The 20,354-nt window shown below is 34.3% G+C and overlaps 2 protein-coding genes across 5 annotated transcripts; one reads left to right on the top strand and one right to left on the bottom strand.

Annotated features, from left to right (window-relative positions):
• Positions 1-3,146: 3,146 nt before the first annotated feature.
• On the top strand, positions 3,147-19,907 carry LOC134251228 (anoctamin-10-like). Of its 3 annotated transcripts, none has more exons than XM_062733632.1 (13): positions 3,147-3,274; positions 10,382-10,602; positions 12,615-12,750; positions 12,935-13,072; positions 13,187-13,309; positions 13,988-14,560; positions 14,828-14,883; positions 15,044-15,118; positions 15,545-15,754; positions 16,113-16,304; positions 16,567-16,701; positions 16,987-17,103; positions 18,121-19,907. In XM_062733632.1, exons 2-13 carry the CDS (start codon positions 10,390-10,392, stop codon positions 18,187-18,189), a joined length of 2,037 nt encoding a protein of 678 aa, XP_062589616.1. In that variant the 5' UTR covers positions 3,147-3,274; positions 10,382-10,389; the 3' UTR covers positions 18,190-19,907. The 3 variants fall into 3 exon arrangements, with proteins under 3 accessions (XP_062589616.1, XP_062589609.1, XP_062589601.1); XM_062733625.1 differs by lacking the exon at positions 3,147-3,274 and adding an exon at positions 9,730-9,838 and having other exon boundaries at positions 10,382-10,590; XM_062733617.1 differs by lacking the exon at positions 3,147-3,274 and adding an exon at positions 9,730-9,838.
• LOC134251253 (leucine-rich repeat-containing protein 15-like) lies at positions 5,301-9,716 on the bottom strand. Of its 2 annotated transcripts, none has more exons than XM_062733638.1 (2): positions 9,579-9,716; positions 5,301-8,233 (listed from the first exon to the last, which is right to left on the bottom strand). In XM_062733638.1, exon 2 carries the CDS (start codon positions 8,223-8,225, stop codon positions 6,426-6,428), a length of 1,800 nt encoding a protein of 599 aa, XP_062589622.1. In that variant the 5' UTR covers positions 8,226-8,233; positions 9,579-9,716; the 3' UTR covers positions 5,301-6,425. The 2 variants fall into 2 exon arrangements, with proteins under 2 accessions (XP_062589622.1, XP_062589628.1); XM_062733644.1 differs by having other exon boundaries at positions 9,590-9,681.
• Positions 19,908-20,354: the final 447 nt, after the last annotated feature.

Raw genomic sequence — 20,354 nt, 5'->3', positions numbered from 1 at the left:
TATCAATCAAATGAACTAACGATCAAATGACGAAACAACATTAGAAGGAAGTAGAGGTACCATGATTGCTGAGCTTACAAAATGATTCCCTCTGTCTCCCATATGATTTAAATGCAAAGACTTAATTCTATAAGAATTTAACCCATATATAATATTATTATACTAATGGTTTAAGAAAAATACTGAATCAAGTGCCTGTGTTTGACAGGACTAGCCTTTTTTTGGGTATCTTGGAGAAAAAATGTAACTAAGAATATCTATAGTTGTTCAAGATGGAAAACCCAAATAATCATTTTAGAACTTCATTTTGAGGTAAACTCACTCTTGAGATAAACAAATCTCACTCACTAGGAAAGGGAGGTGGACCATTCACAGAGCATCATATTTGATATCTATAACCTAGTTTTACTTGCATGCTATATATAACTGATATCTAGGAGCAATTTTTTCATACCTTTTGTAATTGATATGAATTATAAACAGAAGGCATGAAAACTTGCTCCTAGATATTAGTTATATATATACATAGCATGTAGGTAAAAGTAGGCTATAGATTACATTTATGACCTAGTTTTATCTGTATGCTGTAAATGACTGATATCTATGATCTAGTTTTACCTGTATACTATGTTTGGTGGATATTCTTAACTAGTCTTACCTGTATTCGTTGTATTACTGATATCTATGACCTAGTTTTATTGTATATTGCGTATTTACTAATATAATTTGCATATGACTGTTCTACCTGTATGCCATGTATAAGTGATATGTCTAACCCAGTACTACTTTTAAGGAAGCTCTAAACACTAACAGAAACTGTTTTTTGGACTCAGAGAAAAATATATTGTATAAAGATATGCATATTTAGACTATCCGTTTATTTAGAACATAGGGTACGTGCATGCCTTATTTGCGCATGAACTATTTTCAAAGACAATGGACTGTTTGTGAGGTGAAATCACTGTTGTGTACTTACATTGCGAAAATTAATGAAAAAAAATTAATTTTCTTTTTCTTGGTCTTATATAATGTTGAAAATAAAAAAAATTAATGTAAATTTTCTTTAATCTTACATTGGTCTTATATAATGTTAAAAATATTTACAGTGTTTAGAGCGTCCTTATCTGACATCCTTGTATAAATCATGTAATTAACTGTAAATAACATTTTTTTTGATAATCTGATAAACATAAACCCTTTGTTTGTACAACTGTGAAATGTACATCCACTACTAACTCTCTTTCCGCTTGCACACAAACACAGGTAATCAACCATATAAAAGTCACAAGAGTACTCTTTAGTGTGCATAGTTATGGTGCTGCTCAGTAATATTTTTTTGCTGATAAAATGCATGTTTTTCAAAACTATGAATAACTTACCGTTTTAAAATTAAATTAATATATTTTTTTTACAAAACCAGGTTGGCTTAGCAAACCCCTCTAGTTTTGACAGATTCTCCAGTTTATGTAAATTTTTTCTTCAGTTAAGACAGTTTGAATTTTTATTAATTGTACACGTGTGTTTATATTCCAAATCATATTGACAGTATATACTCAAGTAAGTTGAAAAGCACAAGTTAGGGATTCTGAAAAGAATTCAATTTTTATTTTTTTAGTGTTTAAAAATTCCAGTGGAACTAAATTAATTGTAGGTGCATTTAAAGTACACTAAGACAACTTTGATCAAAAGCGATTTAACATTTTTTTTAAAGCAAAGTCTAAAAGTCTTGTGTTAAAGTTAAATTGAATTGAAAACATTTTCTTAAAAATTTGTGATGATCGCTTTAAAAAAGCTTGCTGTGCACCATTTAGAACCATAAAACAAAATTTTCTCGGAGGCCCCCCGAACCCCCACCTATGGGAGGGGACACCCCCTCCCATGCCCTCCCCCTTCGGCCCTTAGGGCCTCAAAACCCCCCCACATGAACTTCTGGATCCGCCACTGTGTATTGAGTAAACTTGGAGACGTAAATGCCCTATGCATTAAATGTTTGAAATATTAATAATAAGCAAAAAGAAATAGACGTGTCAGACTTTGTGGTGTCTACTTAAAAGGGGTGTATCTCTTCAACGAAAGCAGTTGAAAACAAATATTGATAATTAATTAAATGTAATCAACAGATCTTAATGTAAAGACCACGTGTAGATTTTTTTTTAATCTAATACAAAAACGGATGTGCTAATTATGGGTCACAGATAGTAATTATAATCATCGATATTGTCAATGAGACTAAAAAAATGTTGGATGCGCCATAAATATAAAAAAAATTGATTGATTGCATGTATTTGTTAATATAAATGTAAAACAATAAGATCTTTACAATATGCTAAAATCCCATAAATATAAAATTGTTTTATTGTTTGGTGTTTTACGTTTTAAAATTAAAAAATTCATTCAAAAACAGAAAATTAAGACGTTACAATTAATGGTATTCGTTTTAAAAAATCAAGCACATCCAATTCTTTTAGAAGAACATACAATGATTATCTTTTGTAAAAACACTGAATTCCAATTACCCGAGGGGTAAAATCACAAAGAGGATTTAAATGCTTTTAGAAAATATTCTTATTAATTGCGTGTCTTATACATGTACTGGTCCACGTATCGAACAAGATTTCAGATTAATCCTGGTTAAAACCACCGAGTAATTTTTTAATGAACTTTTTGACATAACACGATCTTCCGTAGAGAATTATTGTTTGCACATGTCCCTGCCTAAAAAACGATAAAACCTTTTTCTTCGATGTATACATTCGAATCTAAGATATCTCTTACACCCCTCTTTTAATCTACTGTACATATTTGATTTATGGAAGGAATATAGATAAAACTGTTCTACATTTTTTGTTTTAAAAATGCGATGCAAAACACGCTATCTCAATTCTACAATTCCCTCGGTAAAAAAGTTTCCAAATGAGGACGCACGTGTTCGATTTGTTACAATAAAATGTATTACGCGGAGACATAAATTACGTTATGCAGGCGCGGATCTATAAATTTTTCAAAGTGGGGGGTGTATCTATGATAAAATGACCAAGGAGAGGAGGTCGTTCGAGCCCGCCTCCATAAATCGACCAGTGTATTTTCACAAAGCAACATTTACTTCCTTCCCCTTCATGCCATGATAGAGAAGTGAGCAGGAATTTCTTTTTTGTAAAAAGGGTCGGGCTCGCGATACACGATAGATGGATGATGGTGATTCTGATCCGGGAACAAAACTAAGATAAATTTTGTGTTGTTTGATCAAACTACAGGGAAAAGACTTCAAAAGGAGGTAGGTACATGTAAAAGGAATTCTAAAAAGAAAATCAGGGACCCAGAATTGCATGCTTGTTCCCTCTCAGTGCAACTGCATCAGGAGAAACAAAGTATAGTTTGAACAGAAGAGCTGTATTAGTAGGCTAATTGCAAGTTCATAAAGGTCTAGAAAGATTTAAAAATATTTTTCATATTGAATGAGATGTAAGGAATAAATGTGAAGACAATGATATTTCAACAATAATCCCTGAAATATCTCAACACTCTTGCACTTAAATTTAAGTTAAAAAATATTTAAGTATAATTATGGACCAGAAATGAGAGCAGGTAGTTGTTGACTATTGTAGTAGTCAGGACCTTCAGTTGTCAGTGATGTATAGTTGAAATAATCTGTCTCGGTACGAGTCCTCACTGAATCAGTAGGACAATATGATAGCATTTTTACGAATTGATAGAACATTCTATCTACAGATCTAGTGTCCCTTTATAGTTAGTTTTCGATACGCCTGAATTTAGCGAAAGTTACCTCCCGTTGGTCGCCATATTGGAGGTCGACCCGGTGATTTTTCCCTCTTTGTCTTACCAACTTTAAGAGGTTGTAGCAGAAATATTTGGTGGAAAATCTTTAATAAATAATATTTTTTAAATAAAGGAGGCTTCCAAAAATCTATATACTTCAGAAAAATAATGATTTCTAATTCAAAATAGCAAATACTTTTTTTTTTTTAAATTGGTTGAACAATGAAGGAATCTGATCATTTGGACCTCCAGTATGGTGACCAACGGGAAATAACTCTCGCTAAATTCTGGCCTATCGAAAACTATCTATATAATAGCTAAGTAGACAGGTAGATAGCGAGCACCTGACTAATGATTCAGGAAGCCCTGTTTCAAATCCTGGACTGTTCAGTACATTATTTAAGGAATGAAGCTTATTTCAACTTTTGTTGACATAAGCTTCATTCCTTTTAAAATTTAATTTCAATGTACAGTAGACAATGAGACAAATTTTCCATTTTTTCCTTCAGAAAACATCTTCGCTAGCCAAGGGTTTCCGATCCGATACCTACTCTACAACCCTTGGCAGATTTAGTCCTATCAAACGGGAACTTTGATTGCGCCGCCTATCGTTTAAAAGCTCTTTAATATTTGTCCAATGAAAATAGCTGTAACATACGTAGATCAATATGACGTTTGAAACAATATGGCGACCTCCATGTGGAAAATATCCAAACAACTTCATACAAAAGTGGGCACACCTAAAAGTGGTAGAAAGTAACCAATTTTTAAAGAGTTTGACATAATTTCTACTTGTTGCCGTAAATTATTATCAATGAGCCGTACATTTGATCCTAAAATGAAATCAACAATTTCTTTCAATAATTCTTGAAAACATATATAATTAAAAGAAAAAAATTCAAATTAATTAATCCCTTGTTTTTACATAGATCACGTCCTAACTTTCATCCATTGTAAATATTACTTTTATTTTGTGCATAAAACACGAACAGACTTTATTCAGCCGAAAATCGTCGATTAGTAAAAACCTTGCGAATCTTTCGTTTGTAAAATTTTCGGCCAATTTTGTTGTAACAAACCCTTTAGCGAAGATGTCAGAAAAAGGCTTCAAATTTTGCATATTTCAAAAGTTAACGTCAAGTGGAGTAAAACGTTTTTGACATATTTCATTGTGACGTTGGCAAGTTATGTTATACAAAATGGATAAAACCGTTGAACCAATCAATTGACATATTTCAACTAGAATTAAATTATTTTCCATGAAATCAACAATTTCTCCTTGTAATTAATCACAAGCTGGAATTTCAAGTTTATAAAAACTGAATTAATCTTGTAAATAATTTTTTGTATATTTACCAATTTTTTATGTGTTAAATTTACCTTTTTTTCTTTCCAAGACATAAATTGAAATTCAATATTTACCCTTTTATCATGTGTTAATTATTTTTTTCTGGAATTGAACTATTGTTTATACATTGCTTAGGAAGTACATGTCGAAAAGTGTTATTTATCAACAGTTATAATTTTATTTATTTGTTCACTGCGTTTATTTAGAAATATTCCTTCAGTTTTAATAAAATACATTTCATGTTAAAAAAAAATTACATTGTTTAATAAAAATTAATGACAACCTTTCTTCTCACATTCAGTCTTAATTTTTGGTGACTACTGTCTAAGAATGCATGAAGTTCACTGTAAGATGTGATTTTGATACACACAAATTGATAAATGTAGCAGCCTTAATATAGTATATAGGAAATACATTCATGGCAGGTATAAAGTACAATAAGATTCCTGATTTCTGTAAACTTATGTACCCCTGTAGTAAGCTAATGATAAAAAAAAACATATCTCTTGAACCCGCAATTCAAAACTAAGACATCACATTCACATCATGAGTGCTGTCCTAGTCTGACTACATTATTATGCTCCAAATAAGTTATATATCACATTATTATATTCATTCTTTCATTTTCACTGAATATAGTTTTCACAAAAGTCTAAGATGAACAGAAAATCTGAGCACATTTTTGTTTGCCGGTAAGTTAAATCCATTCTTCTCTCAGCATAACATTATCAAACAACTACCGAGTCAGTCAATTATATACTTATATATCAAACAATCTGATGGAAAGAACTGGCCTGTTTTGGTTTATAGTCCATGTATTATAATCATACACATGATAAAACCTAAATTTTATTATTTTTTCCCACAAGATTCAATCAAACACATGATACAAACTAACAATGAAATACCTTCAGTTTGTTAATTTATAGATTAAACCATTTACAAGATTTAATCTCTTCCAATTTTTCAAAAGTACATGTACTATCAAAATTGAAGATAAATATATTTTTCAAAAAAAGCTTCATTACAATTTTTTTGGTAAGAGGTGAAATTATCAAAAGCAACACACTCATTGGTTTAGAATTGCTATCTCAATTATGAAATAAACAGTAACATTAATCTAATTAATACTGATTAACTTTGTGTCTGAGGAATAAAATGGCTGAAAAATGATTCAACTTTGACTTTTACTATATGCTTGATTACTCTGCTGTTTCATGCTGATATAATGAAGTTATGGTTTATTGCTATAGTTTGTGATGATTAACGATATCTTGGTTATGAGGATAATGATGATATGTCAGATAGCCGTCTCCCTTCCTATTGGATAACTGTAAGCTGAACTAGCCAATGAGGGGTTAGAGCCACTGTAAGTAGTCCTAAATGTATCCCTACGCATTCTCTCGGGTGGATTGGACATTGCACTAGGGTCAGTAGACACCATTGTCTGAAAGAAATGTCTCACAACAAAGCTTTTGTCTGACTGGATAGACACTTGATCTCCATCAGTGAAAGGCTTGACTGGAGGTTTAGATGATTTTTCGAATTCTTCGTTATGGCTGGTGACATCAGAAGCAGGTGATTTACAGAGGTGAAACTGTCCTCCTGGTTTATTGTTTTTTCTCCGACGACAGATGATGAAGATAATGATGGCGACGAGTAGACACAAGAGAACAGCTCCGACACCGAGTCCCACAGCCAGTCCTGTATCTGCCGAGGATAGCTCTTCCATGGGTGCACACGTGTTAATTTCCGCCTCAGTCAGGTCAGTGATGGGACGCTGGGTTAAGGATAGCGGTGACATGCACAGAGGCGGCTGACATTCCACAGGAAACTGCATGGGGTTACAACTACGAGACCAGAATCGCTCGAGCCACTGCTTCAGAGGAGCAATACGGCAGTCACAGTGCCAGGGGTTCTCATAAATATAAAACTTACTTATCATTGTCAAACGATCTAGCAGACCTTGCGGAAGAAAAGGGAGAGAATTTCGGGAAATGTCCAACTGAAACAGGTAGATTTCTTTGAACTGGTCTTCACTCAAACTATTTAGTGCACACGCAGAAAGGTTCAGCTCACGTAGAGAAAAAATTCCACGGAATAATTCTGGCGGGAAACTGCCGATGGGATTCTGGGCCAGGTTGAGACTGTTGAGTGATTTTATTTGTTTGAACGAAGACGCGCCCACATTAATGATTGCATTGTTAGAGAGATTCAGATGTTGCACAGCTAACCCACTAAACAATAAGTCAGTCACCTGGTCCAGCCTGTTAGATGCTAAGTCCAATGTATCCAGATTCATGCTTGAAAACTGTCCATCGGCCAGACGAGTAAATCCATTTCTATCCAGAAAAAGAGAACGGAGTTGAGGAAAGGCTTGTCGCAGCTGAGAATTTTGTGGCAGTTTAGATATGGCATTTTCTCCCAAATCCAGGAATTTCAGTTGTCGAAGAGAGAGAAGCATGTTCATGGTATTCAGTTCACAGCCCCTCATGTACAGAGTCTGAAGGGAGTTGGACAACCCATTGAAGGAGTTTACAGTCAGACTCTGGAACTCGTTCCTATCCAGCTGAAGATAATGTAGCTGTTTCTGAGCACTGAATGCACCACTGCTTATCGCCGTCAGTGAGTTGCTGTTAATGTAAAGCACCTGAAGTCGATCAACAGAATAAAACACTTCATCAATATTTTGTATGTCATTATGTGACAAGTCTAACTTGGTCAGCTGAGTTAATCCTTGAAAGGCATTTTTTGATATTGTGCGCAAATTATTGCGAGTAAGGTTTAATGTTTGAAGATTTCTCAAATAGGAGAAAGTTCCATCGTCGATCCTCTGAATGTAACTGTTATAGATCTTGAGATTGTTGACCGCTGTGTACGACGTGTTCATGTCCATCAAGGTCAGAGAGGACGAGGTTGTTTGTTTGACCTCCAGTCTCAAGGTCCCCAGTGGAAGGTTGCTCATGACATCGCCCATGGCCACTTGTTGACATCTGACCTCCGACCATCGTGAACAGTCGCAGTACTGCGGACAAGGGTAGATAAGTTGTGCACATACTGACAAGATGAGCAGGATCTCATACCAATTTCTGAAATCCATGGCTGAACCTGGAAGCATAATATTGATTTTTTTTTTGTAACTTATAACTTTAAAAATGCAGCATGTGATTAGAATGTGTTGGGCCTAGCTGCCCAAGTGGGGTATAATGGCTCACATGAGATGTAAAGATTGGAAAGTTGCGGGTTCAAACCCCAGGCCATCCTTAAAAAAATTTCTTTTTGCGGTAACGCGCCTCATCATTTTAGGTGTGGGTAGGTAGGTAGGCTTATTTTTTTTTTTTTTTAAAAAAAGCATTTGAATTAAATTTCGATTATATAGAGGTATTAACTATGTCTTAGATTTTACTTTGAGTTACTTATCAAACAAGAAAATTAAGGCATTCTTTTTCTTTTATTGTAACAGTTCAAATATCACACCTATTCTTTTTTAAATTAGGTGCAATGGGGAGTAAAAAAAAATGTCAATAGCATAAAATTAGAAAATTTTATGTAAAAAAAAAAAATTTTTTTGTACCCATTAAAAAAATCCAGTAGGGTGGATTTTGGTGAGTCGGTCGCGTTACCGCAAAAAAACAATTTTTTAAGGATGGCCCCAGGCGTGATTGACCTAGGTCTGTTGGATGTGACCTTAGAAACTGAGGCCATGTGTGACAGCAAGCATTGGCACAATATAGATCCTTTACTGATCAATGACCCTGAGTGCTGAGTAATGGTCTAAATTTGAAGCCATTCACTGGTCATGGCTGTAGGAACCATGCCTGGCACAAAGGGCCAATAATTTTCTTGATACATTGGAAAGTATAGACGTGCTTTTTCAATAATAAAGTCTGATGAAGTTTGGTTGTGCTAATTCTGATGACGTTTGGCTGCCTCACCCCCCTCCTGTAAAGTGAAAGCTTTCCATGGGCCTGCCATGTATAGTGGATATATAGTTTGAATATTAGGGGGGAAATGTTGCTTATACACACTACGTATTATTTTGATGTATATTTAAAGTAGTTTTACTAATATACTAATCTACAGTAGCTAAATTTTGCAGTACAAGTTTATATACCCTTTGACTGCATAAAAATGTATGATCCGCCAGCAATTCGAATCTAGACGATATATATTCTCAATTTCTTTATTGATTCACCAAACATGTTGGCATACAACCATGTTACATATAAAAGACAAGTAATAAAATACATACATGCTGCTTTTCAGTCATAAATGTTTTTCAAGCAGTATAATATGGACAGTGATGAGCTAATATATGCATTAAACATATATATTATAATTGTGCTTTTCAGTCATAAATGTTTTTCTTTTAATATTAAACTTTAAACTTCGGTATTATGTTCGGTGAACTATAGGCATAATTAATTGAAGGAAAATAAAATATGAATGTTACCTTCTGTTTACCTGTCTGAAATCACAGGTGCGAGACAGGTGTGCTAGAATAGTCAAGGCATCATTTTAACATCATCACTTTGAAAATTCTCAAACTTCGCTATAGGGACAAAAAGAATGGAATTTTTCGAAGACTTCCACCTCGCCGATATTATCGTTTTTTGTCATCTTGTCTGTTCGTCCGTTTTGTGACATCCGCCATCTTTTAAAAATGCACGTCACGGTTGAGTGAGCCAAGAATGAACTCGAGCGATGTGAAAGGTAAAGTTGACAGGTATTTCGTCGGGACAGAGGGACAGTCGCCTATAATACCGAAATTGTGAGAGGTTTGTCAGAATGCAGAATCCCTCGTGATATTTATCAATGAACACCATTTTTTTTTGTTGGTTTATGTGCACACCTGGACAACTTTACGATGACATCTAGGCCCTAGTTTTGTTTTTAAATTCCTTCCAGAGATCGACATACTTAGTTATGTGAATCATGTGTAAAAAGTGTAGGCGAATGCATGTGCCCCGCCCATTTTTTCCAAAATTTTCAGAATTTGTTACTGTATAATGCACTGTTTAACTAACAGTAAATAATTGCAATTTATTCAACGATTTGTTTATAGACCGCATACCTGTGCAATAAAGCGGGGGTGGGTGGTTGTAGCCACACAACACTTTGCATTGGCAAACATTTACATGAGACGGTTTTAGTAGCAATAATTAAACATTTATTCAGTATAATATACCATGACTACTGAATCTGTGTGTTTTGTGTGTGTATAAGAGAATGAAGTAGAATTGATTCTGTTTTCAGTGCCCATCATGGCAGAAGAGGAGTCCCATGGGTTACAGAATGTGTTTCGTCATAAAACCCCCACCCCTTTCCAGCCCTTGGTTGTGTTGGAGTTTGCTGCGGGAGCTAAGCAGCCCGCCATAGAGTGGATGATATCTAAACTGCAAATGCCAGAGACTGCAGGTGGGGCCGACCTAGAGGTCAGTGCCGTGGTGATGACCTACAAACAAGTAAGTCAAAAGGTCAAGGTCCTTGAGACTAAAAAAGGATTCAAGATTGTTTTAAAAAGATGTGTATTAACTTTATTAAATTAATCAATGGTTTTCACAAATTGATGGCATTTACATGATATCTTAGCAGGCGCCATCGGTGAGTAGAGCATGACTGCATACACCAACAGATACAGTGTATTCCTTACCAATCTATTGTGTAGATCATTTACTCAATAGAATTTTGTATTTGAAATAATTTTCAAAATTTTGCACATTGTGACATATATAGTTACAAAGAGGCATGACTACTCTACATAGTTGCAATGTTTGATTTATAAGTGAGTCCTAGAAACATTGATATTTTTGTGGACAATTCTCATATGAAGTTGACTTGATGAGAATACTAAATTAATATCTGTGTCATCTCCCAAATTATTATTAAAACACAGATTAATCTATTAGGGCATTGGTATGTAATTAATTTGTTGGAAAAAAAAGAGTTATCGATGCAATTTTCCAAAATATTATTTCAAATTGAAATGTGAGAATCAGTATTAAATGCCTTGATCTGAAATAGTGAACAGATTCGAGCAAAATGATGTACCAATTTATAAGTGGGTCAGCGGCATTTTATTTCTAAAAATTAATCCAAAAAAATATATACAACAGATGTATACTAAGTGGACTAACTTTAAGGCTAGAATATATACGGTAACCATATGTAGAAATATAAATCTACTAGGGCTGGGTATTGGCCCGAGATTTCGTATTGCGATATATTGCGATATTTTTAACTGTATTGCGATATGTATTGCAATATTTTCAATGTGATAAAAATGAAATTTTCTTACTACATTTACTTTAATTTACATGCAGAATTTACATAACATATGATAAGTAACTAACATGGAAAAAAAATCTTGTTGATTTTATTTAAGATATACTCAGAAATGTTCCCACAAAACAACTTCTGACTTAATGGTTGGGTAAGTCCATTTTTATATTTAATGACAAAATTCCTTAATCTTTGCATATTGCCAATATATCGATATTACAAAATCGTATTGCGATACGATATTTTTTGTCGTTGTATTGCAATATATTGAAATATCGATATTATTGCCCAGCCCTAAAATCTACTGACCAATTCAAATTGAATTCAGAAGTAGCCGTTTCTCTTTTCTTTCTTTCTTTCTTTTTTTTTTTACATCAGTGGATACTCTAAAGCATAGGCCGATAAGGTTTTCATTTCTTTTTAGAAAATTTTTGGAATATTCTATGAAAAGTTTTTCATTTACGTCAGAGCCAGTTGAGTGAACACTTGATGTTGTACAGAGAGACTTTGCTTGATAAATTAATTTCACTTAGATTAATCACTAGGGTGACATACTTGAAAAGCACTGTATGGTGTCCTTGTTTTATACTAGGTTATTGGTATGAAACATCACACTAATTTGTCCCATTTATATAACATTTATACGTCCAATATATCAGACGGAGTCTTTATTGTGTACATGGTGATGGTTAATACATATGGTGCTTATTTTTAAAATTACATGTAATTCTTCAGTGAATCACTATGACAGATTGTAAAGAATGGCTGGTTCTGTGTATGCTGGGTTTTGGTTTCAGTTCTTGCTCTAAGACTTATCAGAATGGATGCTGTAGAAATTGTCCATTGCCAAGTGGTATTCAGGGTTCTCTAAAACAGGAACTTGATAACAGGGTATCCAAGTTACTATGTATCCTACCTACTATTGGGGGAAAGGGATTGTGTCTATGGTGGCACTTGGCAATGGTAGTGGATGTTATTTTGATTTTATGAATCTATAGAAATAACCATTTTGATTAGTGTTGTACCAATTTGCTATCCCATCCTCTCCAACCCTTAAATAAAGGTCTGCAGATTTTAAACCTGGTTTTATTTGCTTGAGCATGTACATTCACTATTAATGACATAAAAGGCTATCAGAAGTACATATTTTGTGATAATGTTATTAGATATTATACATGACTAGGGACTTATCTACTCTGATTTTTAGCAAACTGTGCTGTACGTGGGAGCGAAGGCTAGCCGTTTACTGACAGCTGCCGACATGATGGGACTGTCTAAGATGTACAAAGATGGCCGCCACCGGGAATTCTCCATTGAAGACATGGACAATTTCAAGGGGATTGGTAAGTTAAAAATAGAAACATCCACCAGGTTATTCAACCTACTGGGTATTCATAAGATTTTCCATCTTACATAAAAAATAAAACAAGAAGCAGAGAAGTATGGTGAAGCTTACTTCTGATGTAGATGTCACGAATGTTTTTTTGAAATGACGAGTTACTATGGTAACATAAATCTGTGTTACAGAGGACCCTGAGAGTTTCCTGACAACGGCAGAAAAACAGAAGCTGATTCTCCACGAGATTGAGGCGGTACGTGCGGGAGAGGAGGAGGATCATATCCCCGGATACGATAAAATTACACTGTGGACCGGAAAGAGCATCTGTAAGTAGGTCACAATAAAGAGGAGAACAAAAGGGTAATTACTGTCATTGTTAAGAGGTGAAAAAAAGTCTGCCAGCTATCACTTGTCATCATAATGAATATTTGTCGTTATAGTGAAGAAATACTTAAGTCGTGACATCATCACCAAGATGTACCCATTACATGAACCTGAGGAACTGAAAAAACTCGGGGCAGACTGGTATCAACTGAGTCGTGTGTTCAAGGAACAGCCCATAGGTAAATAAAGAACTTAACAAAAAAAACATAGATCAACAAGTAACAGAATTGCTTTTTAACTTAAAGCTGAACACGACTCATAGATATGCATACGCCATTTTCAATATCATTACCTACGATACATCAACACTAGGGTATACTTGTCGCATTCATTACACCTGACTGCTTTATTTTAACGGGTATCTGCATGGAATGGCAATCCTTGTTCGTGCTGGTTATCTTGCATTACCTTTGTTTACATTTTATTGCAGTTACGTTTATCTTTTTTGTTTGTATACTACACAGACTTGTACAGCTATACTGTAAACCAACTATTATTCGCGTCATCTTTTATTCGTGAGGAACATGAATCCACCCATAGGTAAAGGTCGTTGAAGAACGCGAATTAAATGTGTTGTAAATTTATTTGGTATCTTACTTTCCTGCATTAGACGAAGTATTATGTTACTACTCTTGCTACCGAGTGCTGCATAGCATACGTCCGTCTACAGCGGTGTCGACTGATTACACTGAACAGTGAACAAGTAACAGAATTGCTTTTGAACTAAAGTATTTAAAACAGGTTCCATGTTGGCCCATTTTATTGGATAACTAAAAATTCAACCCATCAACAGCCTTAACAGCATCTTCTCATTAGTTATTAAAATGTAAGAAAATGATTATTTTTTTTACATTTAGATGATATACGACACTACTTTGGAGAGAAGATAGGTCTGTATTTTGCTTTCCTGGGTTACTACACCATTGCTCTGATTCCTCCAGCTTTCATTGGGATTATCTACTTCATCACGTCCTGGCAGAGCATGTACAGGGAAGCCATATTTGCCGTCTTTAATCTAATCTGGGCCACTATTTTTCTAGAAGTCTGGAAGCGTTATTGCTCTGAACTCTCGTATCGCTGGGGCACCATTGACATGGTGTCCTCTAGATACGACGAACCGAGGGCTAATTACTACGGAACCCTCGGGGAGAACCCTGTGACAGGAAAACCAGAACCAGTTTATCCAAAATGGAAGCGTAATGTCCGATTTTACTGTGTTACAGTTCCCGTCATCTCATTGGCCCTCGCAATCGCTTTCTACCTCATGTTGGTGTATTTTGCCATGGAGGACTGGGCATTAAAGATGTATTCTTCAGAGAAATCTTGGCTGAACTTCTTAGTGTTGCACGTCCCTACAGCTATCTATGCAATAGTAATTGTTGTTCTGAATGCACTTTACAGGAAGTTGGCAAAGAAACTCAATGACTGGGGTAAGACATAAAGAGTGAAATCTAATGACAGAAATAAGATTTAGCTTTGATACTTTCCATTCTGACCAGCTCTTTTCTTTAGTACTAAATATTCAGGTGATGACAGGATTTTCATCATAAAAATTTAAATACATGTATTTACTTTCATTAGCAAGAGGGTCTAAAGTCGGAAGAATTTTCTCTGTGCAGTATGATAAATGCCATATTCTTGGCATTAGATTGTGTTCCAGGTTTTCTTCAATGATTCTATTTTTTTTCCTTTTGCAGAAAATCATAGATTACAGTCAGCATATGATAATCATTTAATTGTCAAACTTATCCTGGTAAGTAAAAACTTATTATTTGAGTATTCCCTAAAACAGTTCTTCAGCATTCACTGTCAGATCACACAAGTCTTCCTGTCACAAGTTTTCTTACTGATTTGTTTCCATTATTGAGTTTTACTAGCTATGAGTCTAATTATTGATTTGTTTCCTATTCCAGTTTGACTTTGTGAACTGCTTTATTTCACTATTTTACGTGGCCTTCTACCTCCAAGACATGGTCTTATTAAGAAGTGTAAGTATCACATTATTTCCTTGTCCACATAGTTTATGATAAGGGCTTATTAAATAATGTTAATTATTGAACTTTTTTAAAAATCCTATATAAATACATTGGTCTCTCAGGCCTTTTGTTGTTGATAGGCACATAGAGGACGGCATGGTTATTCTTCTCGCAAACTCATTTCTCGCATTGTAAAAGTTGTAATTTTAACTCTCTGGCCTTTTCACTAGGAGGCATGGTCATGTCATGCATTGTATTTGTACATTTTAAGGCTTTTATGTTTGGCCTACTGGAAATGTCCTTGTTAATAACAGAAACGCCAATAAAATAAAACAAAGAACATCTCAAGTGATTAAGTCATTCAGGTCAGTATTTCTTAGTTAAATTTGATTTTATTAAGTCCCCTCTCTTGTTTACATTGAATCTCGTGGATTTCAGCACTTGGCGGGCCTACTCATCACCCAGCAAGTGATTGGTCAGATTCAGGAGGCCATGGTACCGTTTGTCTTCCTGAAGCGACGGAAAAAACAAGTGGACAACTTGATGAAGAAACAGGACGCCCTACAGAAAGTGGAGTATTTCAATGGAGAGATAGACGAGGAGGTTCAGAAACAGGCAGGGGTGGAGAGCGAGATGGAGGAATACCTGGTATGTATAGGGGATATAAATAGATGGAGGAATACCTGGTATGTAAAGGTGATATAAATAGATGGAGGAATACCTGGTATGTATAGGGGATATAAATAGACAGGGAGAGAGAGAGATGGAGGAATACCTGGTATGTCTTGAGATTCAGAAACGGGGTGTTTGGGGAGTAGTCATTAGGGAGAAGAAGGGGTATACAGTATGTGTAGATGTTCAGAAATAAACGGGGATCAATTGTGAGAGCAAGATAGAGGAATACATGGTAGGTTACAATGGAAAAAAATAAGCTGTCTCTGACAGTGAATTATTACTAGGAAATGTCATTAAAGATCAGTAATACTACCCCTTCTCTGTCTTTCAGGGTACGATGGACGACTATTTAGAGATGTTTCTACAGTTTGGTTACGTGTTCCTCTTCTCCTCTGCTTTCCCTCTGGCTGCATTGTGGGCTTTCCTAAACAACATCACAGAAATTCGCTCAGATGCCTTCAAGATGGTCCGAGTCTTCCAGAGACCCTTCGCAGAGTCTGCTTCTAGTATTGGAGCCTGGCAGGTTTGTAGACTAATGATATAATATCAACTTATTGCTGTCAGAATTTATGTAAGTTTTTTTTTATAACTATATTTTTTTAATCTATGATGGAAATGAATGAAACAATGAAGTGTAATTTTGAATAAATCTAGTGATGATGTAAGTTTAAGGTGCTTTCGATTTACTATAGACTTATTTATTTCCACCAGTTCAAATTTCCGATGATTTTCATTTTCTGCTTGAGTATGAAATCCCATTTTGTGATTTTTCCTTGTAAATTCAGGTGGCTTTTGAGTTGATCAGCATTATGGCCGTGATGACAAACTGTGCATTGATTGGGATGAACCCGGAGGTCAAAAAGCTCCTACCCACGGACATCACACCAGTCAACATTGTCCTTATATTCGTAGCAGTGGAGGTTTGTTATTAATCTAATTAAATCAGAAATTCTTCAATCAACAGTGCCTTAATTTTTATACCAGTGAAGATATATTGTAAGAATGTAAGTAAAACTTGTGGAAAGACCATCTGCATCCTAACTGTACTTTCATGATTATGGCTAATATGATAAACTACACCATGATTCATATGGTAGGTTTAATGACACTACATAGTTTGTTTTAAAGATGTGTATTAAGGATTCATTGTTTTGTGTTACAGCACATTATTCTAGCTATTAATGATTCCTTGTTTTGTGTTGTAGCACATTATTCTAGCCATCAAGGTAGCCGTAGCCATCTTAATACCAGACCAGCCTCATTGGGTGGAGATTGAACTTGCCAAAACAGCGTATCAGTCCAAGCTAGCTCTCCAAGAAAAGGTGAATGAAACTATTGGACTAGTATATTTACAGTGATAGTCAGTGTCAATATGGAGCAAGGTGGTAATAGCTCGTGGAGTCCAGAACTAGGTGACATCTTTATGTGAATATTTCATGGAAACACGCTCAGTGTACATGGATAGGCCACAAACTTTGGATGGGCACTTAAAAAATAAGGTCATATTATTTTACAAACTGAATTGGCACTTCAAAAATAAAGTGGGGAAAAAATTATTTTGCAAACTTACTCACAATACTTTTTTCAGAAGTTTGTTAAATACTGTTACAATGAAGAGGGAAATTTTGTTTGAATCAAAAATTCTCCTCATATACTTATACTTGAAATCCATTGATTTGTACAATGCTAAGTAAAAGAATCTTAGAGAAATGTGAGAATTAAAAATGGAATTATTTACATTACACAGCACTACCAAATAGATGTATCTAAGGTAAGATTGACTAAGTATATGAATAGTAAGACATGAAGGTGTATCAATGGTAACACAGATACAGGTGTTATCAAAGTGTATTCTTAAAATACCTGTATCTCTGAATACTTAATCAGTGTGAGCTATCCCAATGCAGGTCTAGGGTTGACATTTTGTGGTGTTACCCTGGATTTATATTGGTCGACTACTTCCAGGTTCCCTCATTTTTCCACACCTAATCCTATATATACATTTATAACGCATATTACTTCGCTATATCCATTCGTTATAACCGTATTTACAAATTCATTAAATTTATATAGCTGGGTATCATAACTTCGCTGTAACTGTGAATTCGCAATAACCGTGTTCGTACTAAACGAGTTTTACTGTATACATGCATTAGAAGTACAGACTGTATACACATGGGCAATAATTAAAGCACATTCCTCTACACAGCTAAACACTATGAGCTTTACTGTATCTCTACCTCAAACAAGAGTATAATCACATATTTATATACAAGTACATTTTGTACTAAATATTCGGTCATAATAAAAATTGATAATTATCTCATTTTACATTACAGCACCTGCACAAATCTCCAGCAGACAAGGAAAAGATTGATGCTGTTCTAAAAGGAAAGAAACAAAGTTAATTAAACAATCCAGAAAATTGAAAATATGAATTTCAAGAAAAGACAATTCTGGAGATTGCAGCTGCCTAACAGTCTTTCTTGTACCTGTTATCATGATATACATGTACTTTTAAAGTGTCATTTCTGAAAAAATATCCATGGGTTTGGGGACTTTATAACACCTGAAACATTATTTTAATGTACTGTTTTATGAAATCACTTTGCTCTTACAATCTCAGTTCTTCAGATTTTTTTTTTAATTTTTTTTTTTACAAACCTATAATTTGATTGACCAATGGGCAATGTTGCCTAAGCTTTCACTAGATCTGTTTGTGGACAGGGTAAAACTGGTCCTAGCTAGTCCAGTAATAATTACATGTACCAACACAGCTTATTGAGATCTCTCAGAAAGTTTTTTTAACTTGGATATTTTACCACTGTCATTTTATTCAAAGTGAGTGTTCATCAGTTGATGTAAAAATAGACGCTTGTTCAACACATTTTTTTTGTTCCCAATAAATGTGTCTCCTGTGGTATATATAATATTGTGATATTTAATTTTCTGTCTGATGTTAAGTGGGGTAAATCTCTTTCAAGAACCGTTTTCAGTTATCTTTGCTCATTTTTAGGGGACTCCTTTTATCATGTGGCAGTAAAACCCTTTTTGAAGGTTTTGTATAGTAAATTTATGTACATGTATAATATGTGTAATGTTTAGTATTACATGACAATTGTTAAAACATGTATGTACAAGATATATTTATACAGGTGTTATTTTGTTAGCAAGGGGATTATTAAGGTGCAATTTACTTATGTAATGTATGTATTAAACTTAGTTCCTATCTTATTTACAGTTGCTGCAATACTGTCATTATATGAGGTATTTTATGTATACACTAGTATATGTCTCATATGTTCATATTTCTCTGTTCACTCATATAAAAAAAATTTCTTTAATGCACATTATGATTTTCCACAAGGAATGCATTCTGCTTTAGGTAAATGCCAAGAGTTTTAGAACATCTTGCAAGGCAAAATTTGTCAAAAATGACATCTTGTCAAAGTTATGAAAGAATACAAATATTTTATTAAGAGTTATCTATCTTATCAGAGTATTAATGAACCTTAATATGTTTGTATGTGGTGAAGATACACATATTAACATCCAGTAAAGTTTACTGTAAATATATAGCAAGATACCAAAAAAACATCACCTTTTTCATTACAATTACCAAATTCACACATTGTCCAAATTTTTTATGTGCTGATTAAGAATTTTATATATAAATTTGTGAAAAATTCTAGCATTAGTAAAACTTTTTGTTACAGGATATTTCCTTCATTTGTCAGGTTGGTTGTATCAGATTTTTTTCTAAATTTTTTTTTTCAAAGAAATTTTTTTTAACTTGAAAAATTAAGTGAAATGAAATGATTCAGAATTGTTTGTTAGAAGTGTTGTAAGTGGGGGATTTATGTGCAGAAATACATAAAACCAAATGAACCTGGCAACAGTGTGTAAATAAGCTGGAAGCAGATAAAACAAATAAGCGATGTATGAACTTTTTGATTTTCTCTCTCCTACAAGTTAATTGATGTATTATTTTGTATGTGTGTACTGGAATGTTATACAATTCTTTGTAGTAGGTTTATATATTTTGTTATAGCTTATTTTAATATTAGTTTTAACACATTATTGTGTTACATTTACTTGCATTTGATAAATAAAATGTTAATTTAAAAGTGAATTGCATTGTTGGAGTCTTAAGGTTTATATATTTTCCTCCTCCTCCTCTCAATAAATAACAGAGACAAGTAATGTCACAGGTAGAATTGAAGTAGAAGGGCAAGCTCAAAAAGTAGAGGATCTGGGGTTCCTCTCCAAATGGGGAGGAATCAGGGGATTACATTGATCATTAAAGGAGGGGAAATAATTTCCCTGCCCCCAGATTTAAGGGACAGTCCTGTCTTTGTTCAGGATATATCATGACACTTTAGTTTGGGAATGAAAAGCACAACTTTTTGTGTGATGATCATTTGCTTAACAAACATAAGATCATATAATTTTATTGGTTTCCCATTGAAATAAATACTTGGTAACTGCTTTTGATTTTAAGGTCACAAGATCAGAAGTCAATCTGACTTAAGTGATTTAATAATGATCCGTTTTAAAATATCTAAGAACTATC

Source organism: Saccostrea cucullata, unplaced genomic scaffold (genome assembly GCF_032062105.1).
Source record: "Saccostrea cucullata isolate Sc308-1 unplaced genomic scaffold, CSIRO_AGI_Scuc_v1 ctg1165, whole genome shotgun sequence".
Lineage (NCBI taxonomy): Eukaryota > Metazoa > Mollusca > Bivalvia > Ostreida > Ostreidae > Saccostrea > Saccostrea cuccullata.
The sequence above is the reverse complement of the archived record's forward strand: the minus strand, read 5'-3'. Positions and strand labels throughout refer to the sequence as shown.

What these genes read in the sequence shown, in the direction of transcription:
- LOC134251228 (XM_062733617.1), top strand. Translation starts at nt 9,817, where the DNA reads ATGAACTCGAGCGATGTGAAAG. An exon ending in GTGGACCGGAAAGAGCATCT is followed by an intron (nt 13,073 to 13,186) that starts GTAAGTAGGTCA and finishes TTGTCGTTATAG; the next exon opens with TGAAGAAATACTTAAGTCGT. An exon ending in AGCTAGCTCTCCAAGAAAAG is followed by an intron (nt 17,104 to 18,120) that starts GTGAATGAAACT and finishes TTTACATTACAG; the next exon opens with CACCTGCACAAATCTCCAGC.
- LOC134251253 (XM_062733638.1), bottom strand. Translation starts at nt 8,225, where the DNA reads ATGGATTTCAGAAATTGGTATGAGATCCTGCTCATCTTGTCAGTATGT.